Source organism: Engystomops pustulosus, chromosome 4, assembly GCF_040894005.1.
Source record: "Engystomops pustulosus chromosome 4, aEngPut4.maternal, whole genome shotgun sequence".
NCBI classification, from domain to species: Eukaryota; Metazoa; Chordata; class Amphibia; order Anura; family Leptodactylidae; genus Engystomops; species Engystomops pustulosus.
The window spans coordinates 101,670,382-101,696,905 of record NC_092414.1 but is presented as its reverse complement, the minus strand read 5'-3'; the positions used below and the strand labels follow the sequence as shown (position 1 = coordinate 101,696,905).

General features: G+C 40.5%; 2 protein-coding genes across 2 annotated transcripts in view; one reads left to right on the top strand and one right to left on the bottom strand.

Moving 5' to 3' along the window:
• Positions 1–271: 271 nt before the first annotated feature.
• On the top strand, positions 272–17,240 carry TMEM168 (transmembrane protein 168). The gene is made up of 5 exons (XM_072146923.1): positions 272–415; positions 2,833–4,078; positions 10,109–10,251; positions 11,650–11,924; positions 12,608–17,240. Exons 2-5 carry the CDS (start codon positions 2,945–2,947, stop codon positions 13,153–13,155), a joined length of 2,100 nt encoding a protein of 699 aa, XP_072003024.1. The 5' UTR covers positions 272–415; positions 2,833–2,944; the 3' UTR covers positions 13,156–17,240.
• A 195-nt stretch (positions 17,241–17,435) lies between these two features.
• The window catches only part of LOC140129053 (uncharacterized), a 50,586-nt gene continuing 41,497 nt past the window's right edge, over positions 17,436–26,524 (bottom strand). The window contains exons 12-13 of the mRNA XM_072150684.1: positions 24,194–24,240; positions 17,436–18,176 (exon numbers count right to left, since the gene is read on the bottom strand). Coding sequence (XP_072006785.1) covers positions 18,098–18,176; positions 24,194–24,240 — 126 coding nt within the window. The 3' untranslated portion in view covers positions 17,436–18,097. The remainder of the gene's footprint in view (positions 18,177–24,193; positions 24,241–26,524) is intronic.

The following is a 26,524-nucleotide window of genomic DNA, read 5'->3' as shown; positions in this document are numbered from 1 at the left end:
CCGCTCCTGTGCATGTAGCTTCAAAGGAGACCCTTTATTAAGATTCTATTCGGTATATAAATTTATATATATATATATATATATATATATATATATATATATATATATATATATATATATATAATCGCAGTGTAACTCTGGCACGCCCTATTGGGGCATTATTCCCAAAAGTAGATGAAATGTGTTAGCTTTACTTCCATTAGACGCGGCAACGCACTGTTCTTCAGGACACAGGCACGGGTACAGTAAAGGTCGCGGAGCTCGGCGTTATGATTGGTTGTTTGTCCCTTCCTGCTTTCCCTAGATAGTGACACGGCTACAACATGGCGGCATTTGCGGAAATAGAGAAAGTTTAATGGATGTACTGGCAGATCTGTAACTGCAGCCGAGCTCCGTTTGGCAGCGGCAGGCGCCGGTGAGTTCGGCTTTTCCCAGCCCGGTATCCTGTGAGGAGGGCAGCGCGTCATACGCCCTTGTCCTCCTTCTCAGTAGCTGGGCGCTGTAGTTCTAATGAGGTGATGCGTATTCTCCAGGAGCTTAGCACAGCGCGGATAGGACGATATTACTAACCGGGCAGAGGGAGGGGGACATGTTTACTTCACCTTATAGTATTCCTGCAATCTTATGTGATGGACATGACGCCTGTGCCCACCATAGAGGACCTGGCCATGTATGTCTCTGGGTGTATGCGTGTCTCTGGGTGTATGCGTGTCTCTGGGTGTATGCGTGTCTCTGGGTGTATGCGTGTCTCTGGGTGTATGCGTGTCTCTGGGTGTATGCGTGTCTCTGGGTGTATGCGTGTCTCTGGGTGGGTTCTCACTATAAGTGTTAGCTGTTAGGCCCAATTTACACTTGTCTGGGATTTTTGTCATAAAAAAGCGCAATGGAAACAAAATGAAGACGGGAATTGGAAGTTTTTCCGTTCACCCTCCTCTATAAAGAAGAACCTTAGATTCGATGTACTTCGCTAATGTTAGCAGCTTTCATCGCAGAGTCCATACTAGTTGCATTTTATTTTGTCTAGCAATATGACAGATTCGGTCTGTAAGAATAAAGAAAAAACCCAGAGATGGTGATAGTGATGTATACACTACACATCTTCATAGAGGCCTAACATATAAATGGGGTCCTCAGCAGATGAATATGCCACATCCCATCACATTTTGCTTGGTTATGTCTGTAAGGCCTGGTCTTGTGTACCATGAAATACACACTGAATTTCGGGCATACTTCCTGGCCTGGACTCTCATCATCATGGTATCCATGGTCCCACCTCGGGACTCAGGGTGCAATGTGTTTTTGATGTGTCTCCATAGACTTCTATGGTGCTTTTTTCACACGCATGACTTGCAAAGTAGAGCATACTGAGATTTAAAGGCACATTAAAAAAAATGCGTGTGAAAAACCCCATTAAGCTGTTCATCAGTGGTTCAGAGTGCAATGCAAGTTCTGCACATGCAGAAAACGTGCGTGAAAGGGGCCTAAGAATGGTAGGGTTTCTGTGCTAGTTATGCATTGCAACATCTTCAGGGTGCATTCACATGTGACATCCTGGCGCATGCATCTAAAACTCGTACGTTTTTATGTTATCATGTATTTAAGTGTTTTTTCTTCATTGCTGAAGTGTAAGCAGCTGTGTTCCAATGTTAACAAAACTGATTACACGACCAGCAATGAAGAAAAACACTTTCAAAGCTGGAAAACGCACAGTAACTTAAAAACGTATGCATTTTGACCCATGCATCAGGCTGCGAATCATGTGTGAATGCACCCTCACTTTTTATACCTGTAGAGCGCTAAAACCTCTTATTTCTCACGGTGCGTTCACACGTGGCATTTACATATTTTTTTATGCATAATCCAACACAACAGGGACTGTTCTCTCCCTGGTAGAAAAGTTACATTATGTACTGTAATGAAAAGCCTTTCTTACTGTTTCCTGTAGTTACATAAAGGTCCACATGCACACTAGATAGAAATGTGAGAAATATGGATTGGGCTAGTCGGAATTCAGTGGCTCATCCTTTTTGTTCTTTGGAGATAAACCCCTTCAAAAGGTGTCGGGCAGCATCTCCCTACAAATGATATATGTGTGCATCCATGGACTCCCACTATCCAGTATAGTTGATATGTTGACAGAAATGTATTGAAAGAGATAGGGCTACACCCTTCTACATGGCCAAATAAAAATCAGCTCCTCATCCACAGAGGCAATCTGAGATCTCTGAATGTAACAGATAGGAGACTCTTTTCCGGTCCCAATTGGTCTTGTTCAGACCTGGAACGCGTCTTCTATCTTTTACATTCAGAGTCAAATATCCATATTTAATGTATTTCTTTTACAGTTATAGTGAACAGATTATATACAAGGAGTGTACAGGCAGTCCCCGGGTAACATACAAGATAGGGTCTGTAGGTTTGTTCTTAAGTTGAATTTGTATGTAAGTCGGAACTGTATACTTTATAATTGTAAACCCAGCCAACATTTTTTGGGTGTCTGTCACAATTGTATTTCAAAAATGTTGGGTTGTCATAAGAACCAGGATTAACACTAACCATTCATTGCAGACATAATTTATAACTGTTATAGCTGTTTATTGTAGCCTAGGACTAAAGTACAGTAAATTCCCAAATTCCAGAGGTCCGTTTGTAACTAGGGGTTGTCTGTAAGTCGGGTGTTCTTAAGTAGGGGACCGCCTGTACTGTTGGAAAGTTTTGCTTATTGACGTTTGACCACATACGACGCATGAAACGAAGACAAAGATGTAAATATGGAATACATAATCCAGCATTATTTTCCATATTCTTATTCCTTTATCTTTTTATTTGTAGGCTGCTGTGGAAAATGATACAAATGAAATACACAAGTCTGCAAGTTGGACATTCTCTATGAAAACTCAAGAATCCAAGCTTGCTAAAAAAAAGACATTAGCCACCCGTTTACATGTGTAGGTCACTCCGATACTGTGTGAGTCACTGTTTGCACGCAGCCATGACTCGACTGGAAGAGGCAAACAGAGAGGTCAACATGCATTCTTCAGTCAGATATTTGGGCTACTTGGCCAGAATAAGCCTGCTGGTGGCCATATGTATGGGCCTGTATGTTAGGTGGGAGCAGACCGAAGACGCATTAATATTGGTGATCTTTATACTGGGGCTGTTCATCCTTGGGATTGCAAGTATCCTCTATTACTATTTTTCCATGGAAGCGGCCAGTCTCAGCCTTTCCAATCTTTGGTTTGGATTTCTACTTGGTCTCCTCTGTTTTATTGACAACTCAAAGTTCAAGTATGATGTAAAGGAAGAAGCTACAAAGTACCTGCTTGTTTCTGCCATCAGCATAAGAACAATGTGTGCTCTAGTGGAGAGAATCTGTGGATACGTTCGCCATCGTCCTACACTGCTAAAATCGGGGGAATTCTTGGAATTAGTTGGTTTCTCAATAGCCAGTACTGTCATGCTGGTCCAGAAGTCCATCAGCATCATCTTGCTCGTCACTGCATTTGCATTGATAATTATTGACTTGCGAATGAAATCTTTTCTGGCTCTTCCAAATCTGGGGACTTTTACAATCCTCACACCCTTGATGTTTTTCCCGTCATTGGGGATTCCTGTCAATGCTTATGCCTTGTCCTGCTTTTTCTGCTGCATCATCAGTGAGCCGTTTCTTGATGTCTATTTTAGTGGTCTTTCTGTCACTGAACGGTGGAAGCCATATCTATATCGGGGCAGAATTTGCAGAAGGTTTTCCGTCATTTCTGTTGGATTGATTGAAGTGCTCTTTTTTATACTTGCTGCCTTTAAACTAAGTGACTTAAATCTTTGGTATTTTGTCATTCCAGGTTTCTCCATCTTTGGTATTTTCTGGCTTATTTGTCATATTATATTTTTGATTACTCTATGGGGTTTTCATACTAAGCTAAATGATTGTCATAAAGTATATTACACACACAGATCTGATAACAGCCTAGATAGAGTCATGGCATCTAAAGGAATGCGTCATTTTTGCCTTATTTCCGAACGATTGGTGTTCTTCAGCCTCCTGGCAACAGCAATTTTAGGAGCCGTTTCTTGGCAGGTGAGTTAATTACTATTGTAACTATATTTCTTAGAGTTGTTGAAATACCACATTACCAGTACAGGCAGTCCCCGGGTTACATACAAGATAGGGTCTGGAGGTTTGTTCTTAAGTTGAATTTGTATGTAAGTCGAAACAGTATATTTTATCATTGTAGATCCAGACAAAAAATTTTTTGGCCCCAGTGATAATTGGAGTTTAAACATTTTTTGCTGTAATGGGACCAAGGATTATCAATAAAACTTCATTACAGACGCCTTACAGCTGATTATTGCAATCTGGGACTATAGTAAAACATTTAGAAAGCTTCACCAGAGGTCAGAGGGGTCTGTCTGTAACTATGGGTTGTCTGTAAGTCGGGTGTCCTTAAGTAGGGGATCGCCTGTATATGGCACTGGAATCTGCAGAAATATAACAGGGTTATGTAAAGAAATGCATAATTTTGCTTTATTTCTGAACTAGTAGTGTTTGTTTCCTGGCAACAGCAATTGTTGCTGCTAGACACACCAAAAAAGACTGCCATGCTGTGGATTATCAGCTCTACGGCCTGTGCTATTTCTCACATTGTTTTTCACTTAATGCAATGGGTCAATTCTTTTGAAGCAATATAAAATCACAACATAATAATAATTTTTATGTAAATCATAGGGAAGGTATACAAATCTAGTATTAGATTACAGTACAATCATATGGAACAATAGGATTGAGGGCCCTGCTCGCAAGAGTTTACAGTCTATGAAACTCATATAAAAACATGGTTCATAAGGTGAAGCTGCCACATGTTTCAAGCCACTTGATGTATTTTGCTTGGTGTGGAGTGCAGGGATGCACAACCTTGAGTTGAGTTGTGGCCCACACCCTACTGCCTCCAGATCCCAGCACACGTTATTGTGCTGTGGGACCTTGAATTACATCATTCAAGGTCCGACTGCAACTGTCACTATAGCAGATGTATTTCTATACAAAATTACTTCTGCTATAACCTGCTAGCTAAAGGACCTGTGATGATGTCCTCATCGCATGACCCACCGGCTTCTCCATTATACAGCCGCTGTTTAATGGGGCTGCTGATAGTGATCTAGAGGGGGTTTCGGTGTGAGGATGGAGATGAGACCTGGGAGGTGGGGTAGCTGTCTGTGAAGGGGAGAGCAGTATTATAGTAATTATATTCTTGTACATAAGGGGAAGTTTTATAGTAGTGAATGTATCGTGTAGCCATTGCTGGTTACTTGGACACCTCTCCTCTATCCTCAAAGTTATGTCTCCTTCCTGTGTCCCGGACTGCTTTATTGTGATGTCCCTGGTATTCTAGGTCAGCTTTGGAGGGGAAGGGTCTCCTGTATTATAGTCAGCTGCTGGGGGGAAGAGGGCGGGATGTGTCCAGTTATATAGCCTGCTCTGTGCATCACTATTATTATGAGTCTGCTACAGGGTATACAGTATTATAAGTGCCTGAACTAGGATATTATATTATAGATATTATAGCCTGCTATACAGGGGGTTGGGGGAAGGGGCTCACTTTTTTTACCTGCTTTAGACAATTTCCTTCATTATTATTATTATTGTCTGGTTTGAGCACTGTATTGTAGTCTGCTCTGGGTACTGTGGTTTTGGGCGCATTTAGTGCTGTGCTTTGAAGTAGTGTGGCCTGACAATGTTGGACTCGGACAAATAAGGCTGTATAACCCTGCTGTAAGAGAGTCATCGGTGCAGTGTATTGGATCTCTATCCACATGAAGTGTATTCCTGTTGAATTTCAGCCTTTAAGGAAATTAACCCCAAAAAACCCCTACAAATACTCACCTCCGCTTCTCTTGATGTTGATCCAGGCACTCTCCGTCGCTAATCTTGACACGCTCTGATCACCTAGAGAACAAGCCGGAGCTCTGGGACAAGATGTTCAGTGCTCTGTGCTGCTAATTATGCATGCCCCCACTCCTCGCTCTCCCATGCTCCCAGCATGGGAGAGGGAGGTGATGGGGGCGTGCATATTTAGCAGCCTGGAGAGACAGACATCTCGTTCCTATACTCGGTGCTGCTTATTATAAGTTTGTTTTCTAGGTGATCCCGGCGTGTCAGGATTAGCCACGGGCAGTGTCTGGATCAACATCAAGAGAAGCGGAGGTGAGTATTTCTAGGTTTTTTATATTTTCTATGTGGTTGATTTCCTTCATGCAACTCCTGTATTCTGAATATTGATGGTCTATCACCACAATATCAGATCGGTTGTGGTCTCACCTCTGTCAATCAATAATCTTGTGGAGACAATGTCCTTTTTGTTTACACTGCACACATAGTAGAGATTTAGACAAAGTACTTCAATTACATGTACAATTATTTATCCAGACTCCATACAGTAAACAAAGTTAAATTCTTTTTTGTTATATGTGTACCTTTTGTACAGAGTGTGGTAGATCAAGTAAAGCATCTGTGGTACTCTCCAGTCCTTTTTACAAACCCAACACTCCTGCCCCGCTTGCTGACTGGCCACTGTTTTTGGAGATATGCAATAGTTTATGGATTGTAAAGGCACAATAAACCCTATTCTCCCCCTACCAACCCCACACACACTCGCACTCCAGCTTAAAGGGAACCTACCACCACGAATCTACCTATAAAGGTAGATCGGGTGGTAGGTGGATGTATGGGACGTGAGGATAGCCCTTTTTAGAGCTAATCCTCACGTCCCCGCTAGCCTAGCATAAACTTTATTGGCCTAATATGTTAATTTAATTAAGCGGCTACCGGGGCGTGGAGTAGCCGGACACGAGGCTACACGGCGCGGCTACTCCACGCCCCAGTAGCTGCTTTCCCCCGCCTACCCTGTGATCTTCGGCGCGCAGCTCCTGGCAGCTGCGCGCCCTCGTCCGAGAAGCCGGAGTTCTGCGCATGCGCAGTAACTCCGGCCTCGTTCCCGAGATCGCGCATCTTGGCCGGAGTTACTGCGCATGCGCAGAACTCCGGCTTCTCGGACGAGGGCGCGCAGCTGCCAGGAGCTGCGCGCCGAAGATCACAGGGTAGGCGGGGGAAAGCAGCTACTGGGGCGTGGAGTAGCCGCGCCGTGTAGCCTCGTGTCCGGCTACTCCACGCCCCGGTAGCCGCTTAATTAAATTAACATATTAGGCCAATAAAGTTTATGCTAGGCTAGCGGGGACGTGAGGATTAGCTCTAAAAAGGGCTATCCTCACGTCCCATACATCCACCTACCACCCGATCTACCTTTATAGGTAGATTCGTGGTGGTAGGTGCCCTTTAAGTCTTCCTCCCACCTTCGTGCCCCAAACTTTTTTTTGCCTTTGTGCTGGCCCGACAGAATTTAAATTTTCCCACACAGTACAGGCAGTCCCCGGGTAACATACAAGATAGGGTCTGTAGGTTTGTTCTTAAGTTGAATTTGTATGTAAGTCGGAACTGTATATTTTATCATTGTAATCCCAGACAGAACTTTTTTGGTCTCTTTAACAATCATAAAAATCAATATTAACACTAAAGCTTCATTACAGACACCTGTGATAACTGTTATAACTGTTTATTGTAGCCTAGGACTAAAGTACAATAAATTACCAATATCCAGAGGTTCGTTTGTAACTTGGGGTTGTATGTAAGTCGAGTGTTCTTAAGTAGGGGACTGCCTGTACTCACTGCTACACCATGCAGTGAAAGGGACAGCATTCTGGTAAGGACAGGAAGTCAACAGGGAGAGGACTTCCTGTTTGTTTAGGCCGAGATTTGAAAAGCTGTTGAGCTGTTAATCAATATATTTAGAAAGTGACTCGTCTACTCATTTGCATATCAGAAAAACAGCTGTAATTAAGGTACAGAACCTAAATGCTATATCATTTTAGGTGATATATAGAGAGGACTTGTAACCCTTTACCAGCAGGTATTACCGGAGTGAGTGGTAAAATTCTGGTGACAGGTCATTAACCCCATAGGGCATTAGTACATACATGTACATCAGGAAATGTTGGCAGTTGCCGCATCACGACGTACAAATGCATATTTGCAATCGCCCAGGCTCAGTAGCAGAGCCTGTGTGATCGCTGTGGGATCTTGGCTGTATGTGACAGCTGGGATACTCGCAATACCGGCTGCTTAACCTCATAGACGCCACGGTCATATTGATGGAAGTGTCTATGGAGCAAAGCCAGGTACTCCTCCATAGATCAAAAGTTTTTTCACTGCATCAACGTCTTTTCAAACTATACTTTAAAACGTCACAAGGTATGGCGAAAAGTTCTGCCAGAACATTCAAATACCTCTCTCCTTATGTTTCACAGCATGCAGGTGAGGGTAAAGCTCCTTGTCTTCCCAAGTCCGCGTTCTTCTATCCCGCAGTTGCAAATGGAGCTCTCGGGGCACAGACGAATTCCGGGTGCACGAGTCCAGTCTTCCGGCTGGAACCTCGCACCTTCCAACTTTTAGTTCCGTCACACTTTTGATAGTGCTCACTCCGCTCCTATAGAAGAAAAGAAGACGCAATAGTGCAGCAAGTTTTTAAGATTATAATTCGGTAAAAGTTTAATCGTTCTACTCACACAACATATAATTAAAAACGCCTTCAGTACAGAATCGCACGTTCGGTTCAGCTTGCTCGACTCTGAAGCCCCGGAAGAAGCCGAAAAGGCGAAACTCTGAGTTGGGCAAGCTGAACCGAAAGTGCGATTCTGTACTGAAGGCCTTTTTAATTATATGTTGTGTGAGTAGAACGATTAAACTTTTACCGAATTATAATCTTAAAAACTTGCTGCACTATTGCGTCTTATTTTCTTCTATGGGAGCGGAGTGAGCACTATCAAAAGTGTGACGGAACTAAAAATTGGAAGGTGCGATGTTCCAGCCGGAAGACTGGACTCGTTCACCCGTAATTCGTCTGTGCTCCGAGAGCTCCATTTGCAACTGCGGGATAGAAGAACGCGGACTTGGGAAGACAAGTAGACAAGGAGCTTTACCCTCACCTGCATGCTGTGAAACATAAGGAGAGAGGTATTTGAATGTTCTGGCAGAACTTTTCGCCATACCTTGTGACGTTTTAAAGTATAGTTTGAAAAGACGTTGATGCGGTGAAAAAGCTTTTTGATTTGTAATTTGACTGTGGTGTTTATGGACTTTCTCATCTTTTCCCCAGCGCCGTCTCTTCAACTTTTTTGTATAACTTACATTTTTATTGTACTTTGTAAACCATCTTTTGCATTGGGCTAGGTTTATTTATTTTTATCAGTATATCTTAACTACTCCATAGATGCCTCTATAGATGCTTCCATGTCAGCCCTTTATGAAGGTCCCCAGGGCTGCCGGAAGTAGGTGCCACTTAGATTTGTGCTTTTAGCACGATCTAACACAGTGCCTATTAGCCTATGCAGAATGCATAGGCTGACTACGGACATATACTGCAATACATTAGTATTGCAGTTTTACAGAAAAGCATCCAGCACTCTTGGAATCCAATCGATTTACAACTTTATTCCATTAAAATCCATAGGACAAGGGTGCAAAGATAAGTCAAACTTTAGGCACAGGCATCTGACCTACGTGTTTCGCTGTAGAAGCTTAATCATGGTGCTGCTGTGGACATATTATTCATCTGGGGAGTCTACTAGACTACTATTTTATTGGAGAGTAGCGGACGCATTTCCCACCTTATACTCAAGTATATAGAGTAAACTCAAAAGATATCATCCAAATATTTCCACTAATTTGAAGTACAATGTGTGACAAGAATACCCCAGTCTCAAATTACCTGGATATGTTAAAGCATTTGAAGGTTACGACTTAGTGATTTTAAAAAATTGGGCTTGGTCCGGAAGCCCTTAAGTGGCTTGGTCCTTAAGAGGTTAAAGACTGGTGAGTGGTACAGATGTGTTTTTTTTTAATTTTTATCTACAATACAATGTAAATGTTAATGTATTATTTCCTGCTGAGCACCAAACACTCCCCTGCTACCGGGGATGGAACTGTATGCTACAAGATCTGGATAGTGCCCTTCCCCTTCTTTTTCTCATCTTTGTAACTTTTTTGTTTCTCCTATAGCCTTCTAATGGGATCTTTATGAGCATGTTTCTTATTGTTCTACCCCTTGAATCTATGGCGCATGGATTATTCCATGAACTTGGCAACTGTTTGGGAGGAACCTGTGTTGGTTACGCAGTTGTAATCCCCACTAATTTTTGCAGGTATGTTGTTCTTTCATCACAAATGAATGTGCAAGAACATGAAACCCACTTTATAGTTTTGCTGATGACCTTGTATAGCTTTATTCAGCATATTAGAATGATTTATTTAAACTGTAACTCCAAAGTTACCTGGCCCAAAATAATTTTAGCAGAGTTGGAGAGTGCCTTTGACAACAATTGTAACAATATCTATATCATGCTGCTGGCTTCTTCTTAGCCTGAGATACAACCTGATATATCCATCAGCCCTACTTATAAAATAATCTTTAGCTTCCCTGAAGTGGGCGGGACCTTCCTGTTTGGGAAATCAGCTAAGACCTCTGAGGCCAAAGCAGCTTCCCATCCTCACTTACTCAGCATTATGGGACTGCTGGACACAGAATCTCAGTCTGAATTATCTCCTCAGCATTACTGCTGTACAACACAGATGTGACCGTAATCTGACGGATAACTTCAATGTCAGTTTTACATCCTCACATCCAAACTGCATTATAGTGACCTATAGACATATATTATTACACACACATATATACCTATGCACTGTTACAGAGATAGACCTATAATCTATTACAGCCTTGTGGCTATTATATACACTCTCTGCTTGTTTGTGGATGGATGTTTTAGTCAGGCTGTTCAGCAGAACAGAGAGGACACTGCACGCACAGAAGTAAATAATGTTAATCCTGTGTATCGGACTGCAATGCTGATCCTATGCCCTCCTCTTCACTGACCCAACTGTAGCCATGTACAGTAGAGAGATGGAGGTGGCTTGCAGAGCAGGTTTATGGTAGATAATCTGACCACACTTCATTATTTCACTGCAGGGTAGGCAGTGAGCTGTGTGTGGGAATATAACAGCAGTGTGTACACTGGACAGAGCAGACCTGATGGAGCTGCTTCCTGTAATTACTGAGCAGAGACAGAGGAGCACACTGCATAGCCCCAACCCCTTACCCTTTCCTATCCCTCCAGTCCATAGAGATTTACAAACTGTCTTTAACAACCAAAATGCTTGGCAAAAGGTAAAAAGACGGAGAGAGGCACAAAGCAGAGGATTAGCAAAGAAACAGCTGCAATAAGGTAATGAATGTATATTGGAAAAATGTTACATTGCAGCTATAGGGAAAACTTTTTATTAATGTTACTGTACAAGCATTCTGCAGCCAGTGATAATTTTATTTTGTGAAATTTGTCTTCGAGGACAAAACCCAAGCAAACATGGGGAACATAAAAGCCATAGCAATTGTAATTGTTCATATTGGCTCTTTGGGCAACTGTGGCCGAGCCTTGCTGACACATTGAGCATAATAAAACAAACGCATTTTTAATCTTTTACATAAACTTGCTATAATTTTTATTTCTGTAAATTGAAATTCTCTTGTTTTCTTTTTAAAACAGCCCAAATGGACAGCCCATGTTGCTTCCCCCTGAGCATGTGCAGGAGTTAAACCTGAGATCAACTGGAATGCTAAATGCCATTCAGAGGTTCTTTGCTTCCCACATGATCGAGACCTATGGATGTGACTACTCTACAAGTGGACTTACATTTGACACCTTACACACAAAACTGAAGTCTTTTCTGGAGTTACGAACCTCAGATGGGCCTAGGCATGATACCTACATTATATACTATAGTGGACACTCCCACAGTAGTGGAGAGTGGGCATTAGCAGGTAGGTTTTCAAGAGTTTGTTACATTATGAGTATAAAACCTTTTCTGCATACTGCATACAAGGCCTGCATACTGTACATTTAGGGAAATGCTAGGGCAGAGTTCTCAAAAGCTTATTAAGTAAACTTAAGTTTAAAATAATCCTGCTGTATATTGTACATATAAATCAAATTTCCATATGCTATACATATCAATATCAGTGCCATATATTACACATATTAAACTCCATAATCACATACAGAAATGCATTTCACATATATCATCACTTACCCTGACTGTCATGGACTGCTATTTCATTAACATAATCAACTTCTTGTTAACCCTTCTTGCACAATGACGTTTCCCCAACATAAGCAGAGCCCTGCGATCCATGCAGGAGGCCAAAAGTCGATAGTCGAGATCCCGCCTGTTTAACCTATTAGGCTCCGCGATCAAAGATAACCCCAGCATCTAAAAGGCTTCCCAGCTCTCCCCGTGGCATTAAGATAAGCTCCCATAAAGTAGCCAGGACCATTTCTACTGTGCCTCAATATAAAATGTAGAAGATAACAGCAGCAATAGGGTGATGTTATATTGACATAGACCATCTTTTAAGCTTAAAAGGTGTACTTTAAAGTTCATTAAACTATAATATTGCCTGACCTGGAATGTGCAATAATTACTATATTTTGTGTACATTTTAAGGCGGTGAGACTTTACGCTTTGAGACACTCTTGGAGTGGTGGAGAGAGAAGAACAGCACCTGCTGCTCCCGACTTATCATTGTGTTGGATACAGAATGCTCCCAACCCTGGGTTAGAGAGGTGCGAAAAGTAAATGATCAATTTATTGCAGTTCAAGGAGCAGAAATGGCAAGAATAGTAGACATTGAAGAGGCAGATCCCCCACAACTGGGTGATTTTACTAAAGAATGGGTGGAATACAACTGCAATCCTGACCACAACATTAGCTGGTGTGAGAAAGGTCGCACAGTTAAGGCATCATATGGAGTGTCAAAGCACTGGAGTGACTACACCCTGCATTTACCAACAGGGAATGATGTGACTAAGCACTGGATGATTTATTTTCCCCGTCTCACTTACCCACTCGTCCATCTAGCTAACTGGTGTGGAGCACTCAATATTTTCTGGGTGTGCAAAACTTGTTTCAAGTGTCTGAAGAGATTGAAAATGAATTGGTTTCTTCCAACCGTGTTGGACACAGGTCAAGGCTTCAAGCTGGTCAGATCTTAATGATGATGCAGAATATAACATTGTATTATTGTTAAAAAAATATTTACATCTCTATGTAAATACAGCTATTTAGATACATCAGTACATATGTACGGTAGTTATTTTTTCACATTGCTGTTTCGGCAGTGCACTGCTTTGTTACGTCTGTCTTCCAATACAGATTTTTTACGAGAACAATTTTGTTATTGAGATACAGTATATGTGTGTATTCTATATCTATGGGTGCATACTCAAACATGTACTCAGTATATATCTTACATGTTAGGGTTTTGGTTTTTACTACATCAAATGCTCTGAATTATTCTGAAGCGAGGGAAATATAATAGTCTTGTAAGATTCGGCACTGATTGAAGACAACTTCTATTGAATATGATCTATTCAGTAACTATTGTAATATTGATCATGACTTGTCGAAATTTTGGGGGTGTTGTACATAGAAAAATGCAAACATGCACAATGCAATTATTGTTGAATTTTGTCCTTTATTGGGACCTTTTAAAGGTGTTGCACCTGAACAGTGAGATTCTGACTGCTGGGACAAAAGCCCATGTTTCACTGTAAGAATTTAGCAGCTCAAGACAAGCTGAATACCAAATTCTGTTCACTTTGGCAGTCACTTAGGGCTAAATAGAGCAGTGGCTCTTGACATTCTGCTGCATTCATGCAGAGGAACAGTGGTTTTTGTGATCAGTGGGGATCCCCCTAGGCTTTGGTTTTCACTGATCAGACATTGACCTATCTCCTGGACCCCTTTTAAGAGTCTGTATACATTTAACCCATAGGCATTACTCCTATAGTTATTTATTAAAATATAAAGCAGCTTCAAGGAACTCTACATGAAGTGATTCTCTGGTATTTACAAACTCCGACCAAAACATTTGTGTAGCCTAGTCTTAAACACTTTGAGTAACCTTCTGTGCAGTACACAAAACTATACTATACATCAGGCATACATGGTCAACAAAACCGGTGCACTCCAATCTGCTCCAAGTGCTTTAGTTACTTTGTTCAACTTCCTTGTCTGGTCACCTGCTTCCTTCTGCTGGAAGATGTCTGTGAGTCAGACATTCCCTTCCATTGTTCCAGTAGAGGATTTGGGGCATCTGTGACTTACAGGTTGCTTCTTTTAAAGAGAAACTGTCAGCAGAAATTTACATAAGAAGCCACTAGCAGGATATTGTCAAAGACTTTTAACAGCACCCAGATGAAGTTTCTTTTATGGCCAAGTGTGGTGGCATCCCCGAGAAAATCAATTTGAAGTGAGGTGTAATTTAGTTGTATAAAGCCACAAAGGTGGAGAGTTTAGCACTAAAGTCAAGCTCTCCCCTCCCCCTTTGCTGTGATTAGTGCACTAGACTTCAGTTACAACCCTGGACCCAATAGGTCATGAGTGGTTGTCTTCAGTGCTTAACTCTCCACCTCGGTGACCTTGTACAACTAATTTACATCTAACTACAAAGTTGATTTTCTGGATGATGCCACCATGCCATGCTGAGCCATGAAATAAACATTATCTGGAAGGGAAAACACAGATTAAAATACACAGTATACTGTTAGACGTTCATTTAGTTGGGCTGGCAGGTTTTCTTAAAGCTTACCTAACCTGAGAGAGAGACTCAAGGAGTGGAACGGAGGTGCATCATCTATTGGTGCCTAATGTTTATGGTTACGTTGAATGTTTATGAATAAATACAGTTGTGAGAACAGTCACATCACCAGTAGTCACCTAATGGCTATATTTGGTGATAAATTGGTGGAAATGTTATGTAAATGTCCTTCCCTATGCTGCTAGAATAATATCAATACATGACACTGTTAACCTTCCTTCTTGTATGAGAAGTATTTCCACATTGTATTATACTGCTGCTCTTTTGTCACTTGATAGATCAGCGGCAATGTTAATGAAAAAGGATACAAATTAATTATATTGTTTTACAATACAGGGAATCTGTCTGTCATCTGAACAGTTTTATCTGCCTGTTATGGAACAGGAGGAATGTATGGAGCAGATTTACATTTTAGGGAAAAGATTCCTATACCTGAACTTAAAGAAATTTGTCAATTTCCAACTCGCCACAAGTAAATCTGTGTGTTTGTGATGGACAGTTTATAAGCTTTCCTGTTTCCTAGCAAAATTATTTTTTAACACTTATTCAAATTAGCTTCTCTGTGCGCCACGAGCAATGTCATGTCTGCTGGTACACCCGTTTTCTTCATTTAATACTGACAGCACCAAGCTTGACCCCCCCTTTGGAGAAGGAAGGTGCAGAAGGAAGAGAAGACACAGCCCTAACTTAGCAATCTGGTAACAAAGACATTTGCATAAATATTGAAAATTTAACTTTCTATTAAATGCCAGTTGTTTTTGAAAAAGAAAAGACATGTCTAAAAATGTTATAAAGTGCCCTACACAATGCTGCTGCTAGTTGTGAGTGAGTTGGGAACTGGTAGACTTCAAATCCATTCAGTCTCTATGATGTGAAGGCACAGGGCAGTCCTATCAGTGACTGATGTATAGAACTGTGTATATAGATATAATTTCAATCTTTTCTAGAATCGCCCATTTGTATTTCAGCATTTTAATATTGACAGCTGCACTTAAAGCCTCACCCTGTCACCCCCACCTAAATTTTCAGCAAACAACAAGTCTCCAACCCTGGAGAGCAAAACCCTTCTAAATGTATACATGCCCTTTATCTGTCTAGTAAAAGTTTTGTATCTGATTTGTATACCATGCAGTATAGCACTAGGTGCTACCTTTTAGTACATGTGAGTTCAGTCCTGGGAGTATTGTGTTATTTTATGTAAAAAGAAATGTTTATTTTTAAGGATGGAACATGTATTTTTAAACTATTTTCTGTAAATGCCATTCAATGCCAAATATATTTCTTTATATACTAGTATAGATAAGGTATATACTGATGCAATATGTCTAAGACCAGATCATTGTAATCATATTCTATACCTCCAACTTTAAGTCACTACCTTTTTACTCCCGATACCTTTGCAGGTGGTCCCCAACAAATTGCATACAAATTCAGCTTAAGAACAAACCTACAGAACCTTATACGTAACCCGGGGGCTGCCCATATTGCTAAATTTATGCAGTGAATTTGGGGCTTTGGAGCAGAAGAATGTTATTGTCTACAAATGCTTTTTTACATCCGCATGCTGACCCATTATTTTCTATGGGCTAGTCAGACATCCGTTCATTTTTCACAGATATTTCACTGCGACAAAAAAAGCAGTATCATCAGTATAACAGGAAAAACTCATCATCGCCAACCAATAATGTTTTCTGGTTAATAAAACATTGTGTTAAAGAGTGGTCTATCACTGGTGTGGCTTATACGTATGACTTCATCTAGCTCTGCAAGTTTGTAGAATAATGGGAGAGTCACAAGCAGTCATAGTTCTCAGTCTCCTCTACTAATGCTTACTTGGTAGGCATAAAGAAAAATGACTGAGAAGAATGAACTTTTCTTTCCATGACTCCATTCTGTTATAAGGGTTCCTATGAGTGTGTTACCTGTCCCTGTGCAGATGCAAACTATGAACACATATTGCACCAGAAAGATCTCAGGGAATTCAGTATTGTAAAGTACAGATTTTCTTAGTTTACGTTTTGTATATTTTACTAAAACACATTAAATCCGATCTATGCAATGTATTGAAATTGTGTTTGTGAAAACAATTTATTTAATTTCTTCCCCAGACAGATTTTTTGTTATAAATATATATATTTCTCATATTCACATACAAAATTTGGTTGAAATATTTGATTAAAAAAACTTTATTTGTGCATCTGCAAATAAAATGATCGTTAAAATATATATATTTGTCAAAGTTCCTTATGCATGCTGTCACCTGTAGTGTATAAGTGGACATCTTTCATAAGCTGGATTTTTGCTGACTCTGTTGAACATGTCGGCAGTCAGAAAGGTCTTGTGGTATTGTTCATGGTACTATAACTGCCATAGGTGAAATGTATAGAAAAATCACATTTACATTGCAAGTTGTAAATGAAAATACAAAAATCATAATGTAAATGTCAGATTCTGCCTAATATAGCAGCGGCATTAAAATCCTTCTGGACAAACTGTTGATTATCCATCATTTTACACAAGGGGACTTGGGCAATATTTGGAAAAACAGAACAAGATTATCCTTTATCAGTCCCACAGTGGGGAAATTCACAAAACACACTGATCAGTTTAAAAGTTTCAATATTTAATGTTTTCACAACAAATATTTCATTTTATGTATACAAAAAGCCAGAAATACAGTAAATAACTGTTGATAAATCCTCAAACATCTTTAATAATGTTAAAGCACCCAATAAGTGTTTTATCAGTTGCAAACTAATAACCAGAAATCAGCCTTCAAGTATGCCCTATTCTTGCTATGGGCCAAATTAATATAGTGAGACAGTCCGGCTTCTCCTTGGCTTGCCGAATAGGCACAGCCGCAGAGAGCCGGCAGGATCCCACTACTACTGCATAGACAAATATCATGAAAGGACTCAGCCCACATCCACTGACGTAAAGCCTTGTTCACACGTTAATTATTAAAGGAAACCTACCATCTCGGATCTACCTATTATGTGCATGCTCAATAGCTATGGCTTTGGAACTGAGTACGTACAGTCACCTAGAGTCTATGCAGAACGCGGATGAGTGTGCATAGCTGCCAGGAGCTGAACTGAACTTGTCATAGTAGGAGGATCAAAAGATGGAGTAGCCGCGCCGTGTAGCCACTTTCACGCCCCTGTAGCCTCCTATATTAGGGCAATAAAACTTTTCCAAACGCAGCGGATGGCATTTATTAGATGAAACTGCCACCGGATCTACCTTAATAGGTAGATCCGAGATGGTAGGTTTCCTTTAAAGTGCATTCCTTTTCATGCCAAAAATAGGATGGGATCCATTATGTATATCATTGATTATTTCCCAAGTGTTGCAGATATTTCTTTTCTTCTTTTTGCATTTTCCTGAACTGGTAGTTTGTCTCTTAGCCATGGCCTTATGAAAGGAAAAAAAAAGACTAAATTAAGTATTGGCTGACCATCTATACTGTCTTATATGCCAATATAAAGAATAGTGGTTACAACCTTCAAATGCTTTAACATATCCAGGTAATTTTTTAACTGTTTTCTTGTCACACATAGTACTTCAAATTAGTGGAAAAATTTGGATGATCTCTTTTGCGTTTAGTTATGAAAAAAATAGACATTTTCAAATGTCAAAAAAAAAGTGTCAAAACTTTTGTTTACAGGGACCTGCTCAGCTTTCAAGGGACTTTGAGAGTGTAAAACCCCATAAAATTACCACATAATAAAAACTACACCCCTCATTGTATGAAAAATCAACTTTAAGAATTTTGTTAACCATTTAGGTGTTTCACAGGGGTTAAAACAAAATTTGGGTGGAATTTACAATATGTGTTGGTGAACTGCTGTATGGGCACACGACCGGCCATAAAATATATCTATTTTTCATAAGGTGAACATATAGCTGCTTATTTTTTCTGGGATAAGATTCAATTTTTAGGTACATCATTTAAGGGGTTCCAATAGCTGATTGATGAAATTTTGTTAACTCTCTCTCTTATCCCCACCAAGAAAATAATTTATTCTGGTTTAGGATTTTAGTTTTTCACAATACCATAAAAATGTTATCTTCTATGAGTCACCATGGTTATGGTGATACCCCATATATATAGATTTTTATGGTAGACTTGTTTTGAAGAATATAGAACTGATAAATTTGCATCACCATGTTCTAAAACACATAACATTTTATTCACAGTTCATTAGTGTAGTGTTTTTATGTTTTACACTTTTTTAAACTGTTAAATGCAATTTTTATATCTGATGGGGCATTATAGGATTTTTTTTTTTATTGCATCTTTTTAAAACTTTTTTTTAATGGTTTTATTTGCCCTTGTTGGACATGTCATAGGCTGATAGGAGCACTCTTAGATCGTGCTTAAAGACAAATCTAACAGGCATTTACTGATGGCAGCCCTGGGGTTCTTCAGAGAACCCCGGGACTATCCTGGAAGGGGTCGGCATCTCCAAGCCTGGCACGGAGGGTACTGATCAGCTGGGTAACTACCAGGTGCTGCCCTATAGGATTAAACAGCTGGGATCATGAGTATTGTGATCCCAGCTATTAAACACAGCCAAACTCTAATAGTGAACGCACAGGCTCTGCTTCTGACGCACATGCTAGGACGTACATGCACATCGGGATGCAGCAACAGACCGCATTTCCCGATGATATACGTCCAATTGCGCTATGGGGTTAAAGGGGTTGGCCTATATAACTATACGTTATTTTTAACTATATATTAGGGACAGGATATGAAACCGCTTACCAATATTTATTCAATAAAGTTCTGCACCATTTTCATGAAATCTGAGGCCACAGCCCTCCTTCAGAAATGCCTTCCTGCTCAGCAGCCTGCATAAGGTGGCAGGAGAATGAGGGTCATTTGACCATACACTATGAGCTATCGGTGCTGTGATCTCTTTTCCCTGTTACACAGCCATGTCACAGCCATTGTGCCGGAAGCAGACCTCTGTGGTCCTTTGTTCTCCAGTGGTGGGATTTTCTCCACCCCATTGTTTAGGCTCATTATGCAGCTTATAAAAGCTGAAGTTGTGCAGTCTCCTCCATCCAGGCAGTTACCCACAGCTTCTCATAACTTTCCCCTGTGACATGGCAGTGACAGGCTGTGTAACAGGGAAAGGAGATGTAAAGGACTTGGTGCTCGTGGAAGTCTATGGTCACGTTATTATGGACGGAAACAGTAGGCTGCTGACCTGATTCAGTAATTTCGTGCAAATGGTGCAGTACTTTATCGGAATATACATATGGAGGTTAAAGGAAACCTAACATTTAGAATGGCAGGGGTAAGCTGTAAGTACCGAGCACCGGCTCGTATGTGTAGTCTGTGTAAGACTCCAGTACCTGTCATTTGACAGATGCCTCTGGCACACTGTTATATATCTTATCATCTATCCATCTAGTTTATCTCTTATAATTTGTCTGTTTGATAACTATATATCGTATATCTATTATCTATAGATCTTCTCTTATCTATCTCTCATATCATCTATCTAGCTATCTATATATAAATATTCTACTTTATATTTATGCATCTATAAATCTTTATCTATATCTTTAAATAATTCTATATTTATCTTGTATCATAAATCTACCTATCATCTGTCTGCCCCATATCATCCTTCAGCCCCATATTACAGATTGTCTTACCATACTACTGTTTTGTAAACTACAAAGTGTTATTATTGGGCAGGGCTCTTACTAAAAGTGACTGTTTGTAAAATAGTTTTATCTTGGGGCCCCACTTTGTCTAAAACCAGCTTATAGAAGACCGTCCACCTGTATTCAATAATCTGCCTTACTTTTGATAAATGTGGGCTAATAATGGGGCACATTTGTTAAAAATAGTGCAAACTGCCCTATGTGCAGTCTGCCTGTGTAGTGTGCAGGGTGCAACAGATTCAGGATTTCTGGTGTACGTTCTTCATGAATCTGGTGCTACCTGCAAAGTGCACCAAGTTTTTTTAATGCACCTTTAACATGGACCATGCGACACACTTCTGTTGGATTTTGCATGTTAAATGTGGTGCACAGTCCGGAACACCCATTTCAATTATGAAATTTGTGTCAGGTGAAATATAGTGCGTGAACAATATAGGGCGTGGACACTTCTTTGAAACAGTTTGCACATTAAAGAATGTGCAAAGTATAACAGAAAACTGGCGCAAGGTCCTAAATAAATGTGCATAAAGTTCAATAAACACCTTGCTCGCCCAAAAAAAACTGTTGACTCTTCAGGTCTCCAAACACAATCTTTAACCACACAATGAGGCACTCATCCACACGGAGATGTGTAGAAATGACATATACACTCACCGGCCACTTTATTAGGTACACCATGCTAGTAACGGGTTGGACCCCCTTTTGCCTTCAGAACTGCCTCAATTCTTTGTGGCATAGATGCTGGAAGGTGCTGGAAGCATTCCTCAGAGATTTTGGTTCATATTGACATGATGGCATCACACAGTTGCCGCAGATTTGTCGGCTGCACATCCATGATGCGAATCTCCCGTTCCACCACATCCCAAAGATGCTCTATTGGATTGAGATCTGGTGACTGTGGAGGCCATTTGAGTACAGTGAACTCATTGTCATGTTCAAGAAACCAGTCTGAGATGATTCCAGCTTTATGACATGGCGCATTATCCTGCTGAAAGTAGCCATCAGATGTTGGGTACATTGTGGTCATAAAGGGATGGACATGGTCAGCAACAATACTCAGGTAAGCTGTGGCGTTGCAACGATGCTCAATTGGTACCAAGGGGCCCAAAGAGTGCCAAGAAAATATTTCCCACACCATGACACCACCATCACCAGCCTGAACCGTTGATACAAGGCAGGATGGATCCATGCTTTCATGTTGTTGACGCCAAATTCTGACCCTACCATCCGAATGTCGCAGCAGAAATCGAGACTCATCAGACCAGGCAACGTTTTTTCAATCTTCTACTGTCCAATTTCGATGAGCTTGTGCAAATTGTAGCCTCAGTTTCCTGTTCTTAGCTGAAAGGAGTGGCACCCGGTGTGGTCTTCGGCTGCTGTAGCCCATCTGCCTCAAAGTTCAACGTACTGTGCGTTCAGAGATGCTCTTCTGCCTACCTTGGTTGTAACGGGTGGCAATTTGAGTCACTGTTGCCTTTCTATCAGCTCCAACCAGTCTGCCCATTCTCCTCTGACCTCTGGCATCAACAAGGCATTTACGCCCACAGAACTGCCACTCACTGGATGTTTTTTCTTTTTCGGACCATTCTCTGTAAATCCTAGAGATGGTTGTGCGTGAAAATCCCAGTAGATCAGCAGTTTCTGAAATACTCAGACCAGCCCTTGTGGCACCAACAACCATGCCACGTTCAAAGGCACTCAAATCACCTTTCTTCCCCATACTGATGCTCGGTTTGAACTGCAGGAGATTGTCTTGACCATGTCTACATGCCTAAATGGACTGAGTTGCCGCCATGTGATTGGCTGATTAGAAATTAAGTGTTAACGAGCAGTTGGACAGGTGTACCTAATAAAGTGGCCGGTGAGTGTATTTGCAACCAAGCACAAAAATACAGGCACCTTCAATGGCAATACTTCACCACCGATATTCACCCCAGCTATGCATCAGTCAAAGATAACTTTCTCTTCCGTTTCGTGGATTAGAAGCAACAGGAAGCTACTCCCTCAAGCAGAGCGGCGTCACGCATGTCCTGTGATGTTTCAGGGCGTGGCCACTTCTTCAGACATGCTCAGTGACATACTAACCAACATTATATATACAAAAAAGTATCTGTCAATTTCTAAAAAACTGAATAAAAACAATTAAGTGATATACTGTTACTGATTTAGACCATATATAAGACTCTACTAAATCAATAACAGTATATGACTAATAGTCTTTAATTTGGACGAGTGCCTCATTGTGTGGTTAAACTTTAGTAAATGTTCACCAATGCGTCCAACAATTAGGAGGGAATCCAAAATGAGTCTGCTCCTTTATGGTTAGTGTTGACATTGTTCTTTTTATTAAAATGATGACGATGTTGATGATGAAAATCTATGAACATGAGCAAGGGATTCTGCAAGTTAGGCTGATTCAGATACGTTTATGCACATGACTTGGCTGAGAAATGCAGCATATTGTAGAAAGATGGTTAGTTAGCATTTCTTTTTTGCAGATATTAGGGAAATTATTTAAATTCCCTTGTAGCTTCCATGCTTTTCGTGAACAAACATCTGCACCAAAATGCATGAGCTTTATTGTGTTCATTAAAATTAGCAATTGTAATTGATTAATGGAAAAAAAGACTTCATTTATTATTCCTTTTCTAAACTTCAAACTTTGCAACTGCATTTTCTCAAAAATGTCCTTCAATGGAGTATACATTGTCTCTCTCTGCATTAATGCCTTTGCCATTATGCTTCATACTACTGATTATACTAATGAAACTTTTCCTTGTAAATGCCTTATTTTATGAGTATAAACAGCTGTGTTTATGCTGCTATGAATTTTCTATTTCATTATAAAGATGTCACCGTGCTGTGTGCAAGCCGTAGGAAGTCCTAGGCATCATAGCTACCAGCTGGTAGTGAAACTCATCAAGTCTATAAACTTAAGGTTATTTTCATATCTTGAAATTTACTATTGTAGTATACTATTCCAAAATACTATTATAGAGTTTTTGAATGTATCAATATTAAACAAGGGGGAAATACAGCTATAAAACTTCCAATCATATCCAATACCACATAATAGAGACAACATGAAAGAACATACTGTAGCTCAATCACTACTCCAGGTCAGAAACCACCATCCCTCTAACCCTGGAACTCCAGTTTTAAGACTGGTGAGATCAAACCTTTTCTTCATTCTATGCATTTTTCTCAATTGTAGTGACTTTATCGGTCCCTATGCTGGGCTTAAAAATGATATACGGCATGGCTAAGTGTCCACTTGTTATTGCTTCTCTCACTAGGCGTATGCGACATTATAGTCGTCTTTATATATTATGTGATTTCTGGTTTTATTAGCATATTATAAGTTATATTTTGATATAGGCATTTTGCTACTATCTATTTAAATTATGGATGCTGTGGTCAGTAGCTAGTCTGTCACGTCTAATCATTGGAAATATCTTGGATTGGCATTTATGCTTATTTATTATCATGCCAGGCCATAAGCGATAAAGATCTGTCCATGTCTCAGCACTACCGTAGTCAATCAATGACTGTTGCAGTGACACAAACTGCAACTAACTACCCTCAGTAGTCACATCTCACTGCCCTTACAGACAGCTTCAAATGTACTCATTGGAAACAGGAGCTTTGGATTAGGGGGGGGGGAGGTAGATGTGTCTGGAACGTTTCATTTACATGTTTTCCTAATTTCTCATACTAGGAGATTAAGTTAGAGCTTTGTAACTTACTTGTTGTACATTCTTGCCAATATTCCTGAGTGGCTCATTTCACACACCTACAAAAAGTGAAGATAGAATATTAAGCATTTATGCAAATTTGGACACAGCTGCTTCTATTTTTATTTTATTTATCAATGCTATTTTTTCTAAGGATTTGAGAATAATAGTTGAAATCATTCAAAGGTTTTCTGATCTTTTCACATTTAGTTATAAAGAGGCATCATATGGGGTAAGATGGTCGCAGAAAATAGAAGAAAAAAATCTACAACCAAAAAATTAGATGATGTATTAGGTGGTTTAAATTATTCAATGATCCAGAGTGCGCTGGGCCCCAGACTGGCCTAAAGGTACAACTTCCAACAGGACCTGAACACTAAGCACACATCCAACACAACACAACAATGGTATAGCGACACTTCTGGCTATCTCTTAAGTTACCCATCTAGTGCCCTGACTCAAACTCAATTGAAAATGTCTAGAGGGAAAAATAGCAAAGATCATCCTGATGGAGCTTGGGTAGATAATCCTCAAATGTAGCAACATATCAAAAAAGACTGGAGGAAATAATCACTACCCAAACAAACTTCAACTAAGTACTGAGTAAAGGGTCAGAATACTTTCTTTTCAATATGCCTCTTTCTTAAAAAACAACATTATTGCAATAAAGCACACGGCTGTAACATAACAAAAATTTTTTACTGTGCACTATTGCCACAGGCACCCCCACGATCCATGTCACTGATCGCAGGTGTGCTCATGCCCCCTTTGCTGCCCCTGCTGCCCTGGCTCTGGACTCACCTATCCACGCTCCTGTTATACCTGTCCAGACTAGGGCATGGGTGGCGGATTTCTGAGATTTAAAAGGCCAGCGCACAGGTGATTGGCGCTGGCCACTTCCGGGTCACTATTTAATCAAGTGGCTCCCATCATTGCCGGATCTTCAAGCCATTCCTCTGGAGAGAAAACCCTCCTGTGTATCCAAGCGTTCCTATGTGTTCCCTTGTATCCTGCGTTCCAGTTCCTCCTCCTGTGTTCCCATGGTACTGTTCCTGATCCGTGTGCCAGTCTGTTCCTGATCCGTGTGCCAGTCTGTCCCTATGTTCCTTATCTGTGTGCCAGCTTCTGTGTTCCTGACATGAGTCCTAGTGTGCCTTCCTGTGCTGTTCTCCCACTGTCATCCCGGGTACGGACTGTCTCCTGTATTGCTACCTAGGCTGCCACGGACTAGTCGCACCTGTGGAATGATCCCGCTGTGCGGCAGGCTCTGGTGAAGACCACGTGCCACTTAGACTACGATCCCAGGTGTCGGCTAGTACCATCTCCTGCAGTGGTCCAGAGGGTCCACAGACTCTGAAACCTGACAATTATCATTACTTTTGGCATATGTTTCTGCTTATTCTCCATCAAATACTCATGATACAATGTGGTCTGCCATGTAAACCAAAATCTCTTTCATGACAGAACATATTCTTGACCAATTTAAACAAATGGCTTCCATAAAAAGGAAATGTTACCGGAACCACCAAAAGAATAAAATGTAAAACGTTTTTTAGAACAAGTGTATACATTAAGATTGAAATTATATTGCAATTCTAACATCATGCCCCTATAACATTATAAAGGTTAATGATATTCTTCCCCAAATGAGATCTGATAATGCGTAATAAACCATTCATGGTACATTGAATACATCATCCAGTAAATCAGCTGGGATACTCTTAGTCCTTTTCAAGTTAAAAGAAGGCAGCTGTGATGAAAGGACACATAGCCATAAGTTTCCGGTTGTTACGTACATGTACTGGTAATTAGAATCAAGAAACCTTAATGTACTTTATTTCAGGCTTGTAGGAAAATGCAAACTAGGCAGAAGCATTACTAGGAGTCAAATTAAGGCATAATTTCAATGTAACTGTAAAGGTTCTCTACCTAACACTTGACAGGATATGTAGGTATTTTAGAGCCAAGTAACCATTAGATCCCAGAATTAACTGCCTGTATAAGAAAAAAATATACAGCCTCCAAAACCTATTCAGATTTATGAAATGACATATGAATTTGAAGAATTTTCACCTTTTTTTACACCTTTAACTGTTTGAATAAACACATTAAACAAACAGAAGCATGTAGACAGGACCACCATCTCAGCACTTCTTAAAGGGGTTGTGTCACCATTGCACATTGCTGTAATTGGGTCCAATGCATTGTTAAAAGTACTTTCACCATTTACACTTATTACAAAATCTGCAGGCTTACTGAGATAACTCCTTTTGTTCTGGTTGCTGGCGCCCCCCGGTGGTAGCTGTGTCCCGTCCTGAGCAACAGCTGCTCTGGCCGAGTCTG